This window comes from Bos grunniens, chromosome 22 (genome assembly GCF_055505025.1).
Source record: "Bos grunniens cultivar Pamir isolate PY7600 chromosome 22, Bosgru_T2T1.0, whole genome shotgun sequence".
NCBI classification, from domain to species: domain Eukaryota; kingdom Metazoa; phylum Chordata; class Mammalia; order Artiodactyla; family Bovidae; genus Bos; species Bos grunniens.
Genome location: NC_141186.1, coordinates 23,553,095 through 23,573,942, shown reverse-complemented (window position 1 = coordinate 23,573,942; position 20,848 = coordinate 23,553,095). Strand labels below are relative to the sequence as shown.

General features: G+C 43.4%; 1 protein-coding gene across 10 annotated transcripts in view; it reads left to right on the top strand.

Annotated features, from left to right (window-relative positions):
* The window catches only part of LOC147348220 (contactin-4), a 1,019,923-nt gene that overhangs the window by 991,607 nt on the left and 7,468 nt on the right, over positions 1-20,848 (top strand). For 9 of the 10 annotated variants that reach the window (XM_086366640.1, XM_086366644.1, XM_086366647.1 and 6 more), the window contains 7 exons: positions 3,613-3,771; positions 6,465-6,614; positions 8,767-8,837; positions 9,882-10,116; positions 12,629-12,741; positions 13,302-13,488; positions 13,921-14,033. In XM_086366640.1, the coding sequence (XP_086222766.1) occupies positions 3,613-3,771; positions 6,465-6,614; positions 8,767-8,837; positions 9,882-10,116; positions 12,629-12,741; positions 13,302-13,488; positions 13,921-14,033 (1,028 nt within the window). Of the gene's footprint in view, positions 1-3,612; positions 3,772-6,464; positions 6,615-8,125; positions 8,712-8,766; positions 8,838-9,881; positions 10,117-12,628; positions 12,742-13,301; positions 13,489-13,920; positions 14,034-20,848 lie in introns of those variants that run through there. The other variant, XM_086366648.1, reaches the window with a different exon arrangement.

The window sequence follows — 20,848 nt, the reverse complement described above, 5'->3', positions numbered from 1 at the left end:
TAAATCAGCAGGGAGTTGGTATCAGGAACTGACATTCGTGAGATTGTCTTGCATATGACAGACAAGACCTAACTTAAGCCTCATGGCTGTGAGTGACTTGGCTGACTAATTCTTACCAAACCAATGTGTAAAGGAACAGTACGTGAACTTTAAGAAATATTTTTAAATTAAAATTTGGTCTTTGTGAACCAGTGTATCTATCTATCTATCTGTATATATATCAGAATCAAACTGATGCTTGCTCAGGGGTTTGATCAAGTTAAATGCACAGCCAAATCAGAACATCAAAATAATTTCTTAGCCAGTGTCTCCTTCACAAGTACAGTAAGTCCCCTACGTACAAATGAGTTTAGTTCTGAGAGCATGTGTAAGTCCAATTTGTTCATAAGTCCAACCAAGTTAACTTAGATACCCAACTAACACAGTTGGCTATCTAGTACTGTACAGCAACAGGTTTATAATACTTTTCACATAAAACAAAAACTCAAAAAATAAAGAAAAGATCTTTAATCTTACAGTACATACCTTGAGAAGTACAGTAGTTGGCATGTAGGGGCTGCAGCGAGTGAAGAGGCAAGAGGAGTTATTGATTGGAGCAGGGAGAAGAGGTGGGAAGTGGTGGAGCTGAAGGATCGTCAGCAATAGGAGGGGAAGGGCATAACGTCGTTCATGCCTGACGTTGATGGAACATATATCTGCCTCTTTGAAAGTCTGCAACGTGAAGGTTCGTGTGTAGGGAACTTACAATACAGTGAGTGATTTGATGATCCGAAACATGCAGCGGAACACTAATACAAGTGTTTAGGAATCTGGCCAGCAGAATGTTAAGTGTAAGAAAACAAAAATCCAGGTGATACCAGACTTGGAGGCAGGGTAAATCTGAGTGCACAGAGAACAAGATGTTATTGGAAGCAATAGAAAGTGTGGCTGCATCCTTTGCACGTAGCATTGGCAGGGGTGGGAGAGGTGTGGGAGTCAGCAATTCAAACTGATATCAAGAGAGGTTAAAGAAAGATATCTTTTCCATCAGGTCTACTCTGATTCTCCTTTAAATTGCCTTAAAAACCTTTCTGTAATGGTACAGATAAGGGCCAGATAAGAGAGAAAGCTTCCAACCTGGGTAGAACTACCCAGAAAATAACCGAGGGGACCGTGTTTATTTCCATTTTAAAATACACCAGAGCTGGTCTGCTCTTCCCTTGGGGGCGAAGGAATTCTGTGGCTGAAAATGTATCCTCTATTTAATTAGGATAATGTTCAGATCAGCAGTTTAAGCACCAATAAATTAGAATCATAAAAATGTAAATCAGTAATAGTTGAATTTCTTAAGTGATATTGTATACTTCATTTCACAGAAAATAACATTAAACACCAAGAGGAATCTGCAAATGCTGTCTAAAAGAAAATCTAGCATAATCAGTGAATAAGGCCAATAAATTAATATGCCATTTTAAACCATAATCTTCGGTTTTATCTCCTCCTGCCTCTGCCCTTGGCAGCTTTTCTGCACTTTGCAGAGGAGAGGCAGATATGCATTTTGTTGACCTGTCAGGGATTTTTGTATTTGAAACTAAAAGCTTGAAGCCTTGCATTTGGCTTCTTTGTTTCTCTGTTATCTACTTTATTTAATCTAAAGCACACGGACAGCAGCTAGAAAGGCCAGTCTTCCCTGAGAAAGATGCAGGAATGCCAGGCATAACACCTGCATCCCCTCTGCTATTTCCTTTGACACAAACTCATGTGAGCCCTAGCCCATGTAAACACTCTGCTTAGAGGATAAACATATGCTCATGTTGTCATTTTGAAAGAGAGACCCAACTTCCCCAAAACAAATGGGTAAAAACATTCTGTGAGGTGTGAACGTATCTACCCTTGGGTGGGGCGGGTAGCAGGAACATAACAAGCAGCAAACCCCACTGTGAAAGTACATCTTATCTCCAGCAGCCAAATTCAGGCCACCTCCTTCCTGTGCTCCTTCTGCTTGCCAACAGTGGGCTCAGCTCTTCCCCGTCCATTGAATTCATTGAAGGATTTGGAGAGGAATGCTTTTCTCCTTTGTGGTACTTTGATTCTAAAGGCCATGGAAGGAACATCTGTTTTTTTGATATTTAGCAAAACTAATACAATTATGTAAAGTTTAAAAAAAAAAAAAAAAGGATGGGAACGCTGGGATAAGAAAGCTGGTGAGAAAAAAGAAAATTATATTATTATCTTCTGGACTTTCTGTGGTTAATAAGAATCCTGAAGACCAGAGGTTATGCCAGCTCTATCTAGGTGGCATTAGACTGGCGTGCCGAAATGTCACTATGGAAAATTAATCAGTGCCAGCGTGCAGACTTGCAGACCTTTCATTCAGGAGTAGGAGGGAGAAGATAAATTCAGTCTCACCTGTGGGTCTATAAAAAAAGGCTTTTTAAAAAAGGAAAGAGAAATTTAGGACATCACTGAAAGCGTGCAGAAGTGAATCCCAGAACAAAGTGTTACTTGTAGAAACTGCCATTAACTTTTCAGCACTCTGTGAAAGGTCTCTTTCTTCCCTGCCCCTGTGCCATGGCCCCGGAGTATTTTGGCAGAACATCTGATCGCTCTCCTGGGCATCAGCACATCCCTCTGCCCCCTAGGAAGATCTCCTTACTCCTATCTAGCACACAGGAACTTTGTGGCTCTGTCTCCCTCCCTCGCATTCGACGTCTCTGCCGAGCTGTTCACTCATTAGAAATGCCTTTAACTGCCTTCTAAGAGCTTTTCATATTGGAATCTAGGACAGCTTTGGGTCTTTGCTCCGGCTCTGTGTTATTTTGTGATTGCCTGCCAACCACTTTCCAGCTTTCTGTTTCTTTATGTTTTTCAAGCCTTCATTTAAAACTGATTTCCTCCCATTTTGGTGGTCTAAGCACAGTGCTCTGTGCACTTCCAGAGCAGAAGTAGAAAAATACAGGTGTGACTTACAGAAACTGCAGGTGTGGGTCCTCAGGCTCCAACTTGATTTTGAAATTTCTCCGAAGAAGCCACAGACTTCTGTTTCTTGAACATGAGCCACTTTTCACAGCAGTTCCCTCGCACATGACTGTGTTTTGGCATTTGATGTGGACATCCCAGTGCAGCTGGACTATGCAGAAAAACTCTGTGACCCCAAAGTTCTAAAGTCATTTTTTCTCACACCATCAGGGGTAGAAATGACCACTTTCAGAAGACTCAAATCTTCATTTATCACCACTGTAGCCCCAGATAACAGTGTCCAGTTCATAGTAGGAACCTGTAAATATATGATGGGTGGATTAATGAACTTGGTTCCTCATAGTACCCCAATATTCTCCTTTGGCATCTGGAAAAAAATATTCTATTGTAATTGTTGGGTACCTATTAGTTTTTCCTATTCTGTAGTGAACCCCTGGAGGGAGGAGGCCACACCATGTTTCACTCATCTATGTAGTTTCAGAACCTAGAAGGAAGATAGGCACCTCACGGGTATTCAAAAAGGAATTGTCAAGTGTTGAACTTGGGGCTGGATGAATCAAGAGTTGAATAGAGTGCTGACCATTCAACCGAATGGTCACTTGCTTGGACATTTGAACACACTGCTCCACTTCTGAGGGTCTTGCTCTTTCTCAGGTCCTCCAGGCCCCCCAGAGGCCGTGACTATAGATGAAATTACAGACACCACGGCTCAGCTCTCCTGGAGGCCCGGGCCTGACAACCACAGCCCCATCACCATGTATGTCATTCAAGCCAGGACTCCGTTCTCCGTGGGCTGGCAAGCGGTCAACACAGGTACTATATTGAACCTCTGATTCCGGTGTCTCATCGGGGCTTTGGCAACTCGGCAGAATGGACACAGCTGTGAAGCAGAGGCTGAGGGGCCTCTTGTTTCTCGTTCAGACACATCGCTACAGATGAGACTTTCAGGCAGCGTTTCCCAGACCTCAGCCCACCATACTATCATTTATTTAATATTTTTCTTTCTATTGATTCAAATTTGCTGGTTCTTTAATTCGTTCTAAGCCACAGTATCTAAAATGATGTTAGGTCTTGGCGGTGGTGGTGGTTTAGTTGGTAAGTCGTGTCCAACTCTTGCAACCTCATGGACTGTAGCCTGCCAAGCTCCTCTGTCCATGGGATTCTCCAGGTGAGAATAATGGAGTGGGTTGCCATTTCCTTCTCCAGAGGATCTTCCTGACCTGGGAATCGAACCCTGGTCTCCTGCATTACAAGCAGATTCTTTCCCAACTGAGCTATGAGGGAAGCCAACAAGGTCTTGTGTTGGTTTTATTTTTTAAACGTATTTTGAAATACATTTGTTATAAAAATAAATGTGTCATCTGTCTGTGCATTACCTGAAATTGTCTGTGCGCCTCTAGCGGTGCACTTTGAAAAGCAGCGGATTCGTTACTCTATAGTCACAGTCTGTTAGGTTTGTACCCAGCTTTCAAGAAACCTGTATCGAAGGACTGCATGGAGACTCTTGACTTGCTGTCATTTTTTTAGATGGATACATTTGAGTATGAAGAGGCATGAGGTTTTGTTAAAGCATACGTGAGTAGGCCTACCACTTCTGCTCCTGTCTACACCTCTCAATTGACTCAGTTTGTTATTTTATTTAGGTTTTGTTTGAGGAAAAAAACAAACAAACAGTTATTATAAGCACGTTGCACACTCCTCTGGTTTTTCCATTTGAGCATATCTGACCTCAGAAATGGGTTTCTGTGTTTCCAGCTGACACTGACTTTCTCCTGGGTCACGGGAGTGTTTCAGGAAGAAAGGAAAGGAAATCTGGAAATTAAGGATATACGACTTCTAATCCTGAGCAGATTTCTATACGTCTTTATTTTCCTCTTCTGTTAAATGGGCAAAATAAGAACAGTTATGACCCTATACAGAAGTGATTGTGAAACTTAAAAAAAAGTAAATCACTGCATAAATATGATGAAGGAAAGGAGGGGGATGAAGATATTGATATTCACAACAATGATAAGGATAGTATACAAAAGAAAACAGCTACAACTAGAATTGGTTGAGCGCTTATAAGTGCTTTTCTTGGGTGTTCTCAAATGCACTGTGAATAGATGTTATTAGTTTTATTTCACAGTGAGAAAACCAAGGCGTGGAAAGGTTAAGCAACTTTCCTAAGGTTCTTCGGCTGCTAAGAGTGAATTCAGGATTAGAATCCAGGTTGTCTGACTGCAGAGCCCATACTTTTCACCTTTGGAGGGAAGGATTGTATACATGTGGTCCCAAGGAGGCTGGAAGTCACTGAAGTCTGGTCACTGGGGCCTCAGCTTTGTCACAGGGACATCCCCTGGGCCCATCGGGAAATCTTTATGGTAATCAGTTCAAAACCCAAAAGGTTGCCCAGAGAGTGTAGAAGCCAAGTCCAGGGCTCTGTGGCTTGCGGCTTCAGGCAGTGAGCCCCGTCCTCTGTGAAGGAGCCCTGCTGAATGAACACTGTCAAATGCTGCCTCTCTGATCCCGCTTTTTGTGTTCTTCATGGACCGTCCGTTCTACATTTGCAGCTTCTTTCTTTTGATATGCTAATACAATTCACTGACAGTAGTTGTATCGATCTATATCATTATTGCTCTGTTGTTGTTAAAGGTAGTGGCACCCCACTCTAGTACTTTTGCCTAGAAAATCCCATGGACGGAGGAGCCTGGTAGGCTGCAGTCCATGGGGTCGCTAGAGTCGGACACGACTAAGCGACTTCACTTTCACTTTTCACTTTCATGCATTGGAGAAGGAAATGGCAACCCACTCCAGTGTTCTTGCCTGGAGAATCCCAGGGACGGGGAAGCCTGGTGGGCTGCCGTCTCTGGGGTCGCACAGAGTCGGACACGACTGAAGTGACTTAGCAGTAGCAGCAGTTGTTATAACGGAGCTTGGGCCATGTGGTCAAAGATGCAAATCCACTGTGACCCTGGGTGAGTCATTTGACCTTTATGTGGTACCTTTTCCTCATCTATAAAAATGAAGAGAGTAACTTCACCGTATTCCTAGGGTAGTTGTAAGAATTAAACAATGTGCCCAGTCCTATTCAGTAAAAACCGCGAAACATGTGAGAGAGAACAAGAGTGATTACAGTCAGGTAGCCTTGGGCCTTGGAGACTGTCTTTGTGGTATCATCTGCTGGTGTGAGATTTGAGTTGATTGGTCTGGCGCGGAGTGGTCTGGGATGACCGCCGTGCAAGGGCTGTTTGTGCAGCTGCCCTCAGACCTGTGGTGGTGCCCTGGATACAGTGACGGTGATGGTGGTGATGAACCAAGTTCCAATCTTCCTAACACAGAATTCTATGCAACATCCTCACCTTTTTTTTAACCTTGTAATAACTAAAGTTTATGGCATATAATTTTGAATGCCTTTTAATCAATATTTTATTACATACAACTTTGAATCACAATCACCAATACTTTTTCTTAAAGTGGGACAAGTATTAAAATCAACTATTTCACTTTCTTTCGATGTCTTTCAGTCCCAGAACTCATCGATGGGAAGACATTCACAGCCACCGTGGTGGGTCTGAACCCCTGGGTCGAGTATGAATTCCGCACAGTTGCAGCCAACGTGATTGGGATTGGGGAGCCCAGCCGGCCCTCTGAGAAGCGGAGGACAGAAGAGGCCCGTGAGTAGCACCCCGAATACAGCAACTCCTGCTCCTTAGGGAGAGGCGTTTAATCACCCTGTTCTTCAGCCCTAAGGAGCTTCAATGTTAAACATCCTTCCCTACAATGACTGCAGTCATCAGAAACGAGGCCAGTAGATGCTCAGCTTATTAACCAGCAGGGAGTATCCTTTCTATTGTTGTTTTTATTTATTTATTTTTGTTGAAGTATATTTGATGTACAATATTATACAAGTTAGAGGTGTACAGTTTGGTACACCTTTTTACACCTCATTTGGTGAGTCACAATTTTTAAAGATTACACTCCATTTATACTTGTTATTAACTATTGGCTATATTCCCTATGTTTTATGAGTATCCTTGTACCTTATTTTGTACCTAATGATTTGTACCCCATACTTCCCTACCCTTACAACATCCCTCCCCTACTCCTGTCCCCACTGGTAACCACTGGTTTGTTCTTTCTCTCTCTCTTTCTGTGAGTCCCAGCACTGAGTTTCAATCCAGAGTTATAGTCTCACTCTTCACTGGCTTCCCTGGTCCAGGGTGAGACACCTGTCTTAGTTCCCTCAAATGCCATGTCTTTCTTCCTTGGTTCATTTGTCACCAAGACTTTCCTACCAGGATTATTATTGTTTTAAAGGCACAACCACAGTTCAAATGCTGTCAACTCACAGGAATCTCAAGTGACAAAGATTAAGTTCTTCAGAAATGTCCAGTCAGATTGTCCTTAGGGCATAAACCCTTCCCAAAAGCTAAGGTTGAGAAATGAAAGTGTTAGTCATGTCATGCCTGACTCTTTGCAACTCTGTGGACTGCAGCCCACCAGGTTCCTCTGGCCATGGGGTTTTCCAGGCAAGGATACTGGAGTGGGTTGCCATTTCCTTCCTGCTAATTCATGCAAGCCGGATCAACAGTTCAGTAGGAACTTCTGTATACACAGCTTGGGTGAACGCAGGGAGAGAAGAGTATGAATTCATCAGCATTCCTTGTCTTTGTCTCACATGGCGTGGAAGGCCTAGGTGTGGGTCTCTGTGAAGGTCCCAACCGTGATGAGAACAGTGTTTGTCGTTGTTATTGTTGTTCAGTCGCTCAGTCGTGTCTGACTCTTTGTGACCCCATGAACTGCCGCACAGCAGTCTCCCCTGTCCTTCGCCATCTCCTGGAGGTTGTTCAAACTCATGTCCCTTGAGTCAGTGATGCTATCTAACCATCTCATCCTCAGTGTTTGTTGAAGAAAGAGCAAAGCCCCGGAGCAAATGGGGCCTCTGACCCTACTCTTGGACACAAATCCATCTAGATCTGTTTCACTGTCTTAATCCAAGGGGACATACCCAGGCACCACATCTCTACCCCAGCCAGACATTTTCAGATTCTGTCTGGAGCTGTTCACTTACATGATGATAAGCCAATAATCCCCATGCTTCCTCCCCCACTGTGAAATCATAATTTAATTAATTCCTCTCAGCAGTCCTGAGGACAAAGCTAGCCAAATTTCCCCTCTTTTACAGAGAAAACTGGGGATCAAAGAGTTTAAGCACAGTGAGCCAGAGGTCAACCTCTGTCCACCACTTCCTTCAACACCCAGCTCACAACTCACGTTGCTCCGAGAAGCCATTAGCCCAGCCCTGCTCTGAGCAGCCGCGCTGCCGAAGGCTGCCGCGCGCCTCCGTTCTGTCTGTGCGGCTCTGTTGTTGGCTGTCGACCTCGCTCTGTAATCATCCTGCGTGTGCTCCTGCCCCCCCAACTAGACTGTAAACTCTGCCTGGGCGGAGTGTGTATCGTCTCTCCTTCATGTATTGCCATGTGGTTAATAAACGCCTACCCAAGTATTAGAACCAGAACCTCGGTCCTTTTCTCATCCCCCTGAACCTCGGCCTCTAAGGGTGGAGCTGAACCATTCTTCAGTCTTGTCCAATAATAGATGTGCCTTGCTGAATGGGAAATAGGTCACTATGGAATAGCGATTTCCTTGGTATATTTCATTTCTGTGAACTGATGCTTTAGACCCCTTGATCATACCGTTTCTGACCTCAGAAAACAAAGCCATGCACATCTGAGTATTTGTTAGAGTGGGTCACCTCAGCCCAGCCACCGTAGTGGCCCTCCTGGCCTTTGTCACCTGACATGACTTGTTTTTTCTCCTCAACAGTCCCCGAAGTCACCCCAGCTAACGTCAGTGGTGGTGGAGGCAGCAAATCTGAACTGGTTATAACCTGGGAGGTAAATGAATCATGAAACAACAGCAACACACATTAGTCCAGGCTATCTTATCATTTTATTCTGTGTTAAACACATCTAGGAAGTTTCCTCCTCTGTTTTTAACACCTAAAATCCATTTGAGTGCAGACACTCCCTTTCACAACATTAATGGTCAGCAGGAAGAGATGATGTTTGCCCATCGATTATGGAGTTAAGTTTTAATTCAGTTCATCACAGAAAAAAACAATCATGAAAGGGAAGACAACACAAGAAAAAAAAGTGTATGTAATATTATACATAAAAGAAGTCTGGCTTAAAGAAAACCAGTTTTTTTCTTTTTTTCCTGAATTACTTCAAGGCCAATTGTGCACATTAGACTCCGTGTGCTAACACAATTTCCTGGGGTTGACTTTGCTGCTGGAGCCCTCTTGTGTAAGGTTATTTTTTAAAAAACGTAGAGGTTTATTAGTCACTCATTTATTGAAAATTGATTTTGAGAGAGGAAGTCAGAGTCTCAGCAAAAGTTCTAAATGTTTCTGAAGGATTCTAGACAACAAGCCCGGAAGTTCAAATCTGTCATTTAACCAAAGCCCCAGCAGTGAGATAAACCACTCACCCTTTCCCGGTCAGCACTTCTGAGCTGAGAGGGAAGATTTGGGCTGAGCGAGATGATCCTCACTTCTTTGATGAGAGCTGCTTCATTGAGTATCTGTGTGACGCTGGAGGAAGAATCATGTTGGATGGTACATGTTGGAAATGTTGGGTTTTAGATCAACTGTCCAGTGTCTCCCACCGTCATTTCCAACAATCTCAGAGTTGGTCTCCCACATCAGGAAGCCAGGCTCTCCACTGCAGGTTTACGGTGACTTTTTTAAACTCCTGCTGCAGTCCCCTCTGAATATCGAAGCTAGACTGTTGGCAAGTCCCAAACTGAAGACTCTCCACAAAACCCACGATGAGATAGGATGGAGGCAAGATGGGGGTGTGGGTGGTGGTGGAATAAGACAATGTGGCGTTTGAATCAAGCTACTGCAGTCTCTGAAGACCACCTCCCTTCTTTCACAGACGGTCCCTGAGGAGTTACAGAACGGCAGAGGCTTTGGTTACGTGGTGGCCTTCCGACCCTACGGCAAAATGATCTGGATGCTGACGGTGCTGGCCTCCGCTGATGCCTCCAGATACGTGTTCAGGAATGAGAGCGTGCGTCCCTTCTCTCCTTTTGAGGTTAAAGTGGGTGTTTTCAACAATAAAGGAGAGGGCCCTTTCAGTCCCACCACAGTGGTATATTCTGCAGAAGAAGGTATGATGCTTCTTCAGTTTTAAGATTGATTTTATTCATTTGTTTATTTATTTATGGCTGCTCTGGTCTTCGTCATTACATGTGGTCTTTCTAGGTTCAGAGAACAGGGGCTACTCTCTAGCTGTGGTGTGCGGGCTTCTCACTGCAGGTGTGTGGGCTTCTCCTCTTGCTGAGCATGGGCTCTAGGGTGCAAGGGCTTCAGTAGTTGCTGCTCCTAGGCTCCGTAATTGTGGCTGGTGGGCTCCAGAGCACAAACTCAGTAGTTGTGGTGCTCTGGCTAAGTTACCCCCCGACACACCCCACATGTAGGATCTTCCTGGACCAGGGATCAAACCAGTGTCCCCCCTGTATTGTAAGGTGGATTCCTAACCACTGGACCACAAGGGAAGCCCTAGATGTTGATTTCAGGATGTGCCGTCAATTTAGCACTACCCATAAATTGAAGGCATATCCTGACTTGAGAAAAGTGTAGTATGAAAAATACATTTCATTGTCTTCCACCAATCTCTTAGAAAGATAGCAACTCCATGATATATAGAAACAAATGGATATCCACTATTAATTCCATTGCTAAGGACCAAAATCACAAGCACTATAGAAGATCTCCCATTTGTATATAACATTACTTTCAACAGAATTATATTTTGTAGCTTTAGGTGAACACCAAAATATAATTTGCATTTCCTCTTACCACTTTTCATATGTCATAGTATACTCAAAAATTATTCTGTTATTAAGTAGAGAGTCACGAAGCATGTGATTGTTCTCACTGTCACCCATGGTGTTAGCACGTTGAGGGGTTCTCATTTATTTGTACTGCCTCAGTGCTAGCATTGCTCTTAGAATGCCTTGCATAATGGCCTTCATTTCCATCGGCGTTCGCCTTCATTGTTTCAAAGCTGATATTCGGAATGAGACCATATTAAAGCAGTTGCAAGTTGAGTCATTGATTTGGAGTAAGTGAAGATGCAGTCCGTTCTGTACAGAAAGAGAAGGCAGCCCCTTAGACTCAGCAGTTCTCCATGATCTCACCCTCACCTCTCTTTTCTGCTTCATTTCCCTGCATGATCCATGCTCCAACCATAGCCAGAGGATTTGCAGTTATCCAAAGAACCTTGAGTCCCTAGCATATGCTTCAACTTCTTTTAATGTTCTCCGCCTTGCCCACTTTGTGATTTCACAGTTATCTTTCAAAATTCAACTTGAACAACTAAGGCCTCCTCTCATTTCCTGAGGCCAGCTGACTGAGTTGCTTCTCTTTGTCCTTGTACCGTAACATTCCTCTGTTATAATTCTCATCTCAATGTATTATAAATTTTGAGTTACAGTTTTATATTCTCACTAAGGTGTATTTCCTGAGGGCCAGATATTTATTTTTTCACCTTTGTGTCACCAGTGTCTGAACATGTATGCCACACAGACCCCTAATAAATACTGAGTGAATTAACACGCAGATAGAATAATACATTATTATAAATAGACACAACCTTAGTGGCCTCCACCTCCAGCATGTGCTGGAACATAATGTGGATTTCAGAAGGAGCACACAAGTTACTGTTAATGGTTCTAGGTGAACCTTTAAAAATATCTGATAGTTATATATTGGTTTGAATTGCATCCGAAAATTTACAGCCATCAAATCAAAACCAGAATTTCATGAAGTTACAGCTCCCAATATGCCTAAGCTTTTCCTTAAGAAAGACCACTGACAGGAAAACCTTCACATAAAAATGGTACATAGCTCTGGCAGAAATCTGGCAAAAAGAACTGAAATGTGGGGGACAGACTTGGTCTAGACTCTCCTTTGCAACTAAGGATGCTAAGGCCCAGAAAGCATAAACGCCTTGTCCAAGACATACAGCTGGCGGTGCAGAACTGAACTGTCACCCAGCCCTCCTGTAACTTAGTCAAGTCAGTTCATTCTCCTGTTTTCTGTCTCTCTCATTTTCATAACAGCGAGTGGAACTCTCACCTATGACAAATGCTAATTAAGAAGGATGTATATTAAATAAATTGCTGGCTAGGAGAACTTGGCTCTTAAACTTCAGTTTCCTGGTTTATTTCCCTTCCAGTTCAGTTCAGTTTAGTTCAGTCGCTCAGTTGTGTCTGACTCTTTGCGACCCCATGAATCGCAGCACACCAGGCCTCCCTGTCCATCACCAACTCCCGGAGTTCACTCAGACTCATGTCCATCGAGTCAGTGATGCCACCAGCCATCTCATCCTCTGTCATCCCCTTCTCCTCCTGCCCCCAATCCCTCCCAGCGTCAGAGTCTTTTTCACTTAACCCTAAATTCAGAAGCCAAAGACTTTGAACAGCTCTCTTCAGCACCGTCTCCATCACCACCCCCTCCCAGCCATTAATCCTGGGTCCTCTGTGAAGTGAATGTTTGGGTCATGATCAGTGAAGATTAGTCTACAATAATGGATTCTTTGCATCTATGATGCCAGTATCCAGAACCTTATTTGAATATAGCTGATAGAGTTGTAAATTTTTCCACACTCATCTGCAGAACCCACCAAACCACCAGCCAGCATCTTTGCCAGAAGTCTTTCTGCAACAGACATTGAAGTTTTCTGGGCCTCCCCTATGGAGAAGAATAGAGGTCGGATACAAGGGTATGAGGTAAGCAAGAGATGGGTGCCTTGGTTCTGGGTAAGGGTCTGTACCCCTCAGTGAGATCTTTCCACACACACACAGATGGAAAAAAGACCTCGAGTTCCATATAGAGACATTTGTTTTAGAAGACAGTGGCTTCTAGAGGAGCACGGATGAAGGCACTGAGCATTCTGCTGTGAGCTTCCTCCTTTCTGAATTACAGAGACCTCTGTCCAAACACATGCAGGTCTGAGAATATATAAGATGGTTGGCAAGTTGAGCTTTGATTTCTGATACACCCAGGATCACTTGGCCTCAAAACGAGGTGGGGGTCAGGGAGGGAGAAATAGCAACAGTGGTTGTAGCAATTTCCCATCTCACTCTGAAGCTCAGAACAAAGAGGGGGCCTTTTTTTTATTGCCAGTTATTTCTCAGTGCACACAAAGGTCTTGGTTCTGAAGGCTCTGCTTATGACTTGCTATATAGAAAATTAACACTGTCATAAGAATCTTGTATGAAAAAAAAAATCACATTGGAGGTATCCCCAATAGGTATGACATCCAAGGTCTTCCTTTGTGTTATCTCAGGTTAAATATTGGAGACATGATGACAAAGAAGAGAATGCTCGAAAAATACGAACAATAGGAAATCAGACGTCAACAAAAATCACCAACTTAAAAGGCAGTGCCCTGTATCATTTAGCTGTCAAGGCATATAATTCTGCTGGGACAGGCCCCGCCAGTGCAACAGTCAACGTGACAACCAGAAAGCCACGTAAGAATATTCTTGCTCAGAAATATTTCAGGGATTCATCAAACATATTCCAAGTTCATTGCCCATCCCTACCTCCCAGTGATCATTTGCATACTAATTGGTATCATTATGGAGATTCAGATTTACCTTAGCATTTTAACTGAACCTTCCCGAATACCATGCAAAATTCATTGCTCTGGAGGACAGAAAGATAAATGTTTTCTCCTCACTGGGAAGGGCTACTTCTTTTAGCTATAAATGTTAGGCGACCAACTGAATCTTTTTCCATTTGCAGCGCTGTATCTCGTCAGATTTTAGTGACCTTGAAGACACATATTAGTGCAATAGCCCGTTAAATTGCCTCCACTCTCGAATTCTAGGAAGGAGATATTCCTCAGAATCCATTGAGACTTAATAATCTGTGACTTCGTATATCTTAATTTTTTTTTATAGCGCCAAGTCAACCCCCCGGAAACATCATATGGAATTCATCGGACTCCAAAATTATCCTCAATTGGGATCAAGTGAAGGCCCTGGATAATGAGTCAGAAGTAAAAGGATACAAAGTGGGTAATTTCTTTTTTTGCTAAGGCACCTATACTCTTGCTGTTAATGGGGGCACGCTGTTCTCGTGAATCTGTCCTCACTTTCGCAGATGATGCTCTCACAGACTCATTTCTGCATCTCTGCCCCAAAGTGGTTTGGTCTGAGTTTTATAAATGGTCCCTGACAACTGACCAGGATTGAGAGAATCGCCTAAACTTCAGTCTCAGGCAGAGTCAATCGGAAGCGGTTAAAGACCCTGTGTTTGGGTCTATAAAAAAATCATGAAGATCCACATTTTTAATATCTCCAAAGTCAGTTTTGTTTTGTTCTTGTCTTGATCACATTTTTAATCAACAGTAGTAACTTCTCAGTGTTAGTAATGGTTAATTATTTTTGGTCATGTCCCTTTTGTTATGGAGATATTGTTGATGTTGTTTAGTCACCAAGTCATGTCCAACTCTTTGCGACCCTCTGGACTGTAGCTCCCCAGGCTCCTCTGTCCATGGGATTTCCCAGGAAGAATATTGGAGTGGGTTGCATTTCCTTCTCCAGGGGATCTTCCTGACCCAGGGATTGAACCTGCATCTCCTGCTTGGCAGGTGGATTCTTTACCACTGAGCCACCAGGGAAGCCCATATACATGCATGTGTATATGGATTCGGATGTACACATATACACAAGAATTTTTTAGGAAATTCATTTACCTGATCCTATAAATGTTGGCCTGACTTTAATAAACTAGAAAAGGAAATTGATTGTAGCTGTGGTGCCGCAGTCATTAAAATTAAAAGGCATTTTAAGTATCCTGTTTTGTTTCACTTTTAAAGAACATTTGAGGCAACACAGGCCGAACAGAACTAGTCGGCAGGATGCATCAGGCCTGTATGCTGCTATTTTGTGACATTTTCGTGCGGAGCTGTGGCAAGCAGCACACTGACAGTGCTGTCAGGCACTTGTTGTGAAGCCAGGGCTGGGAGTTGACACAGTTAGCCTTGAGTGGTGTGATTAGAGGATTCGGAAAGCTTCCCTCCTATGGACCGTTTTCCTTTGTCCATGCGCCACAGTGATTTATATTCTGCAGCAGGGAAATAGTCCCTAAGAACTGATCTACAACCTTCCACTGGATCCCTTTTTAAAAGTAAACTTTCTAGAAGGGTCTGACAGACTAGAGCAAAAACAACCACGTCTTGATCCTCTAGTCACTATGTGACTTTAGGTAAATTACGTAACCTCTCTGGGACTGCATTTCTCTTTTGCTAAAGGAGAAATCTGCCAGTGTCTTCATTTCCCCCAAGCCTTTACGGCTCTATTCCTTCTCCTTGGGACTGCCCCCTTCTACATCTGCATCCTTAATCGGGTCTGAGATGAGAAGCCTTCCCTGGTGGCCAGAGCTCTCACTATTTGTCAGATTTTTAAAAGTACTTTCCATCCTCTTGGATAACTGTAATTGGCTGATGACTTACTGTGAATCCTCAGACAGTGGGCCTCATGAGCACGTAGCCTGAATGGTCCCCGGCTGAATTTCTCCAGCCGAGGATGCATTCTCCACAGTGGTGTGAGAAGGGAGCCCTCATCTCCTGAACTCCTAAATCATTAGTCTCTTAGTGTGAAATAATTGGAAAGAGTTCATCCAACTAGTTTTATCCAACTTGAGAGAGGCATGGGGTTTGGGAGGCTGGAAGATGAAAGAGAAAGGACTGAAACGAAGCAAAGAAAGAAGGCAAGAGTGAAGAGGGTTCTCACAGTTCTCTGACCCACGCTGACACTGCCGGGACTTTGAACACGGCATGAAAGAGATGCAGATGTGATTGGCCTGAATTAATTTAACCAAACCAAAGGAAAGAAGGAAAAAAGTACAGGTGACAGAAAGTCTTCCTCCTGGCTTCCAGTGTCAGCTAGTAGAACAGGAGAGAGAAAACACAATAAAAATCCCAAAGCTTTAGCACTCCCTGAGGAGGGGCATGAGTTCCATGAGAGAAGCTTTTACTAGCTTTTAAACCGCATGTTGAAACCGGTGCTGAAATAAAATTGAACGGCAGGGAGCTGCCTAAAGAATTTCAGGGAACCAAGCAAAATGTTAGCTGGGCAGGAAATCCCGGAGATCATCCAGCCAAAGCCCTTCATTTTACAAATGCAAAAACCGAAGGCTGTTGAGTAAAAGGACTTGGAGTGCCATCAGCTTCCACAGGGCAGAGATGTATACACAAGCTGAAGTCTGCTTCAGTGAACCGAGTCTAAAAGATTATAGGCATTTTTAGAAGAAGAATTGAAAAATGAGTATCATTTAGTTGCTACTTCTTTGTCTTCCCGCCCTCTCTCCGAAACTCATATGAACTTGTCTTATTAGCACTTTTCCAAGGAGGCCCTTCATATATATATATATATATATTTTTTTTTTTTTAAATTCAACAGACACTTTTACAGACATCTAGAAGGGTCCCCGTGCAGCACAGAATCAGGCAGGTGTGCGGGAATCAAGCAGCACAAGGCTGGCAAGGAAATGTTCACCTCCCAGAAAAGAACTGGGGCTTCCCACAGTATTTGGGGAAATTTTTACTCCTGTAGAACTAGAAGAAAACATTGGAACAAATTACAGCCAGATAGCATGGAACCTTTGCAGATGTGAGCAGCAGATCAGATGATATAAACTATTTTTTTTTTTTGGTAGAACAACCCAGTATGTATTTATTTCATATATTCATCACAAGAGTTCAACCACAGACTTAATTTAAAATAAAAAAAGGAAACAAAAAAGACATTACAATTTAAGATACAGAGACCTATCCTGAAATTGAGGAATGGACAATCTCAGGAAATAATAAAAAGATAGCACAAGGAGAACCATGGATTTAGGCCTTCATGTTGATTCATTGTGCTTTGTAGAGCCAAATTGTATCTATGGAATATCTAGTGGCGCCCGAGGGTGGGAATCTCATGCCTTAGGGAGCATCACTAATAGGTGGGTATGAGGTTTGAAATGCTTCAGGTGCTGGCGATGAAGGAGTAACAAGGTGGAAAAGGGCCTTTCTGACTTCTTCTTGACTTCCCATTCGATTCATTTCCTTCCCTTCTCTTTAGAGCTGGGACTGGAGGAACCAGACTCCCTACGCATCCTCATTTAGATCCCAAGGGATCTCAGCATACCTGGTTATAGATATTGAAATGCTACACGCACAGTGTCAGCGTTCAGGATATATAGTTCTATAAAAATTATACATTGGTGCATATCTGTGTGTATCTGTGTTTTTCTACCTAAATTGTCTAGGTCTGTGGGTTTTCTGCTTGGGTAAACAGTCCACAAAAGAAGTCGACTTTAGGAAGTTTAAGGCCCCAAGTACTCTTTCAGCACAAATTGTCGAGCTACTTTATGACACTTAAACTAAAAAGAGAGTGTGTCTGGTTTCAGTATCACAAAGTAAACAGAGCCAGGCAGGTTATGTAAATGGATTAAGGTGGCTTAATTCTTTCAATAAAATATCGTCAATAAATGTGCCAGATCAGATCAGTCGCTCAGTCATGTCCGACTCTTTGCGACCCCATGAATCGCAGCACACCAGGCCTCCCTGTCCATCACCAACTCCCGGAGTTCACTCAGACTCATGTCCATTGAGTCAGTGATGCCACCAGCCATCTCATCCTCTGTCGTCCCCTTCTCCTCCTGTCCCCAATCCCTCCCAGCATCAGAGTCTTTTCCAATGAGACAACGTGCCAAGAACTGGTCTAATTCTTTCTAACTTTGTAATAACCCATGAAGCAGGTGCAGTTATTAGCCTCAGTTTTATGGATAAATAACTCATGGCACAGAGTTTAGTAACTTGCCTTATTCCTATAGCTCGTATTTTTTTCACTAATTTATTGAGACATGATTGACATATAATATTGTGTAAATATTGTGTAAAATTGTGTTGATTTGATACATTTATATATTGTGATATGATCACCACCATAGCATTTGCTAAGGCCTCCATCCCATCACTTAATTACCATTTCTTGTTTGTGGTGAGAACATTGAGATCTACTCTCTTAGCAACACCCAAGTACATGATACAGTGTTATTAACACAGTATATTGAAGACCTGAACTCGGAATACAGGCAGTATGGATCCAGAGTCCCGCCTTTTAGCCCCTCAGTTATTTGCCTGCCTGCTAAGTCACTTCAGTCGTGTCTGACTCTGTGCGACCCCATAGACGGCAGCCCACCAAGCTCCTCCATCCCTGGGATTCTCCAGGCAAGAACGCTGGAGTGGGTTGCCATTTCCTTCTCCAATGCCATGAAAGTGAAAAGTCAAAGTGAAGTCGCTCAGTCGTGTCCAACTCTTCGCGACCCCATGGATTTCAGCCCACCAGGCTCCTCCATCCATGGGATTTTCCAGGCAAGAGTACTGGAGTGGGGTGCTATTGCCTTCTCCGATTTGCCTGCCAGAAGTAAACAAATAGATCAATAAAGTACTACCAAGAGAAATAACTCAGAGTGAGGGGAATAGACAGTGGATAGATAGGAAAGATGTTATTTTAAATAAAGCCCAGGGAAAGCCTTTATCAAGAGGTGACATTTCAATTGAGCCATGAAAAAAGGAGGGAGTGAGATAAGCAGCTCTCTGAGAGTGTTCCAAGAATAGTGACCAGGATGTGCAAAGGTCCTGAGGTAGACGCATAGCATCATGACATAATAGGGCGTGCTGGAGACCATGGTACCTATAGACTTTGTGATGGTCCAGAAAATGTAGTAACTTCTAAGGTCCAACCAGTTGTTTCCAGACAGGAATGTAGACCAATGCGGCCATATCTTCCAGGTTTTAGTAGAACCCCAAATTTTATTATGTATAGTTTCTTGGTTTTTAAATGGTGACATCTAACTTTAAAAAAAAGTAAACCCACCAAGGGCCAAATAGTTAAAATGTGCAAGCCAAATGTGACTTATGGGCCATGAGCTTTCTGCTCTCTAACCCCCTTTGTTTTGTGTTCATGGAAACAGAGACCAGAAAATGAAAGCTGTTTGTCCACAGTGGTGGCCAAGCTGGTCTCAGTTAAGAATATAGGCTGTGAACCCACCCTGCCTGTGTCCCCCACTTACTGGCTGTAAGACCTTGGGCACATTGCTGAACATCTCTAGGCCTCAGACTCCTCATCTTTAAAATCAGAATAGGGACTTCCATGATGATCCAGGAGTTAAGACTCCACGCTTCCAGTGCAGGGGGAGCAGGTTCAATACCTGGTCAGGTAACTAAGATCCTAAGATCCTACATGCAGAGTGGCCAAAAAAGAAAATCAGAATACTAATAGTGCCTATCTCAAGGTATATGATGTTGAAACTCATGATTAGCATTCAATAATGTTTCATTCTATTTTCATTATTCCCACGAACTTACTCTTTCTCTTTGTCTTCCACCGTGGATAATAGGAAATGTAAACACTGCCTTTAAGTCAATCAGCTGAACTAAGCTTGGGCTAAGGTCAATCAGCAGAACTAAAGCTGAAATAAGCTTCATTGTGGTGTAAATAAAGGTTTTACAGGCCTTTATTTAGCTTCCACCGCAGCCCCCAGGGCTTCCCCAGTGGCTCAGTGGTAAAGGATCCGCCTGCAATGCAGAAGCCACAGGAGACACAGGTTTGATCCCTGGGTTCGGAAGATCCCCTGGAGGAAGGCAACCCACTCTAGTATTCTTGCCTGGAGAATCCCCAAAGACAGAGGAGCCTGGTGGGCTACCGTCCATGGGGTTGCAAAGAGTTGGACATGAATGAAGCAACTTAGCACAGATGCACGCAGCTCAGCCCCCAACGTTACACGACTAGTAAGCAGTGCTGATAAAAGGGCTGTTTTTTCCTGTAAGTGTTTCTTTTGGATTTATATTTGAAACTAGTTGAATCCTCTGTGCTCTGGCAAGGACCAGAGGTAAATCAAAGAAGCAATTTATTCCTCAAAGCCAGATGTGCCCTTGCATCCCATCAGCCAGCCCATGTTCCTGAAGGGCTGTGATGAGATGCTCTGACAGTCCTGGATGAGCCTCAGGATTTATTTGAGCCTGATCATTAGTGAGTGGATGCTGAGTTTGATACAACTGATACTCCTGAGAAGGAAGAGGGACGCTTATGAATCTTTCCACCCTAAGGAAATTGTGTTTTCCACCTTGTATTAGAGAGACATAAATAAAGGTGATGAAATGCCAGGAAACAAATGGGATCTAAACCATTTTAGGGGAATTTGATGCATTTCTCTTGTGTTTGGGTTTTCTTGCAATAGTAGAGTGACCCTATGTCTTTGACCTCAGCAAATTAGAATTCATGGTGGGTTTCAGGGGGCTTTCCCGGTGGCTCAGACGTAAAGAATCCACCTGTCAAGCAGGTGACCCGGGTTTGATCCCTGGGTTGGGAAGATCCCATGGAAAAGGAAATGGCAGCCCACTTCAGTATTCTTGCTTGGTAAAGCCCATGGACAGAGGAGCCTGACAGGCTACAGTCCACATGTTCGCAAGAGTTGGACAGGACTTAGCGACTAAACAGTGGCAGCAGTGGGTCTTAGGGAAAGATGAGCTAGTCTTATTGTTCTCTAAGTGTGGCCCCCGGACTAGAGGCAATGGTATTACCTGAGGACTTGTTAGAAATGCAGATTTTTCAAGTCCCAACTAAGACCTATGAAATCAGAAACTCAAGTGGAGCCCAGTGACAGATGCTTTAAGAGGCCCTCCAGTCAACTCTGATACAAGCTTAGGTTTGAGAACCCTGATGTCATTCATGACTCCCTGAATGAACATCTAAAGATCTTTTTAAAAACATACCATGGCCTGGACCCTTCTTCTCTGGAGTCTGACATGGGAGGTCTGGGGTGTGGCTGGAG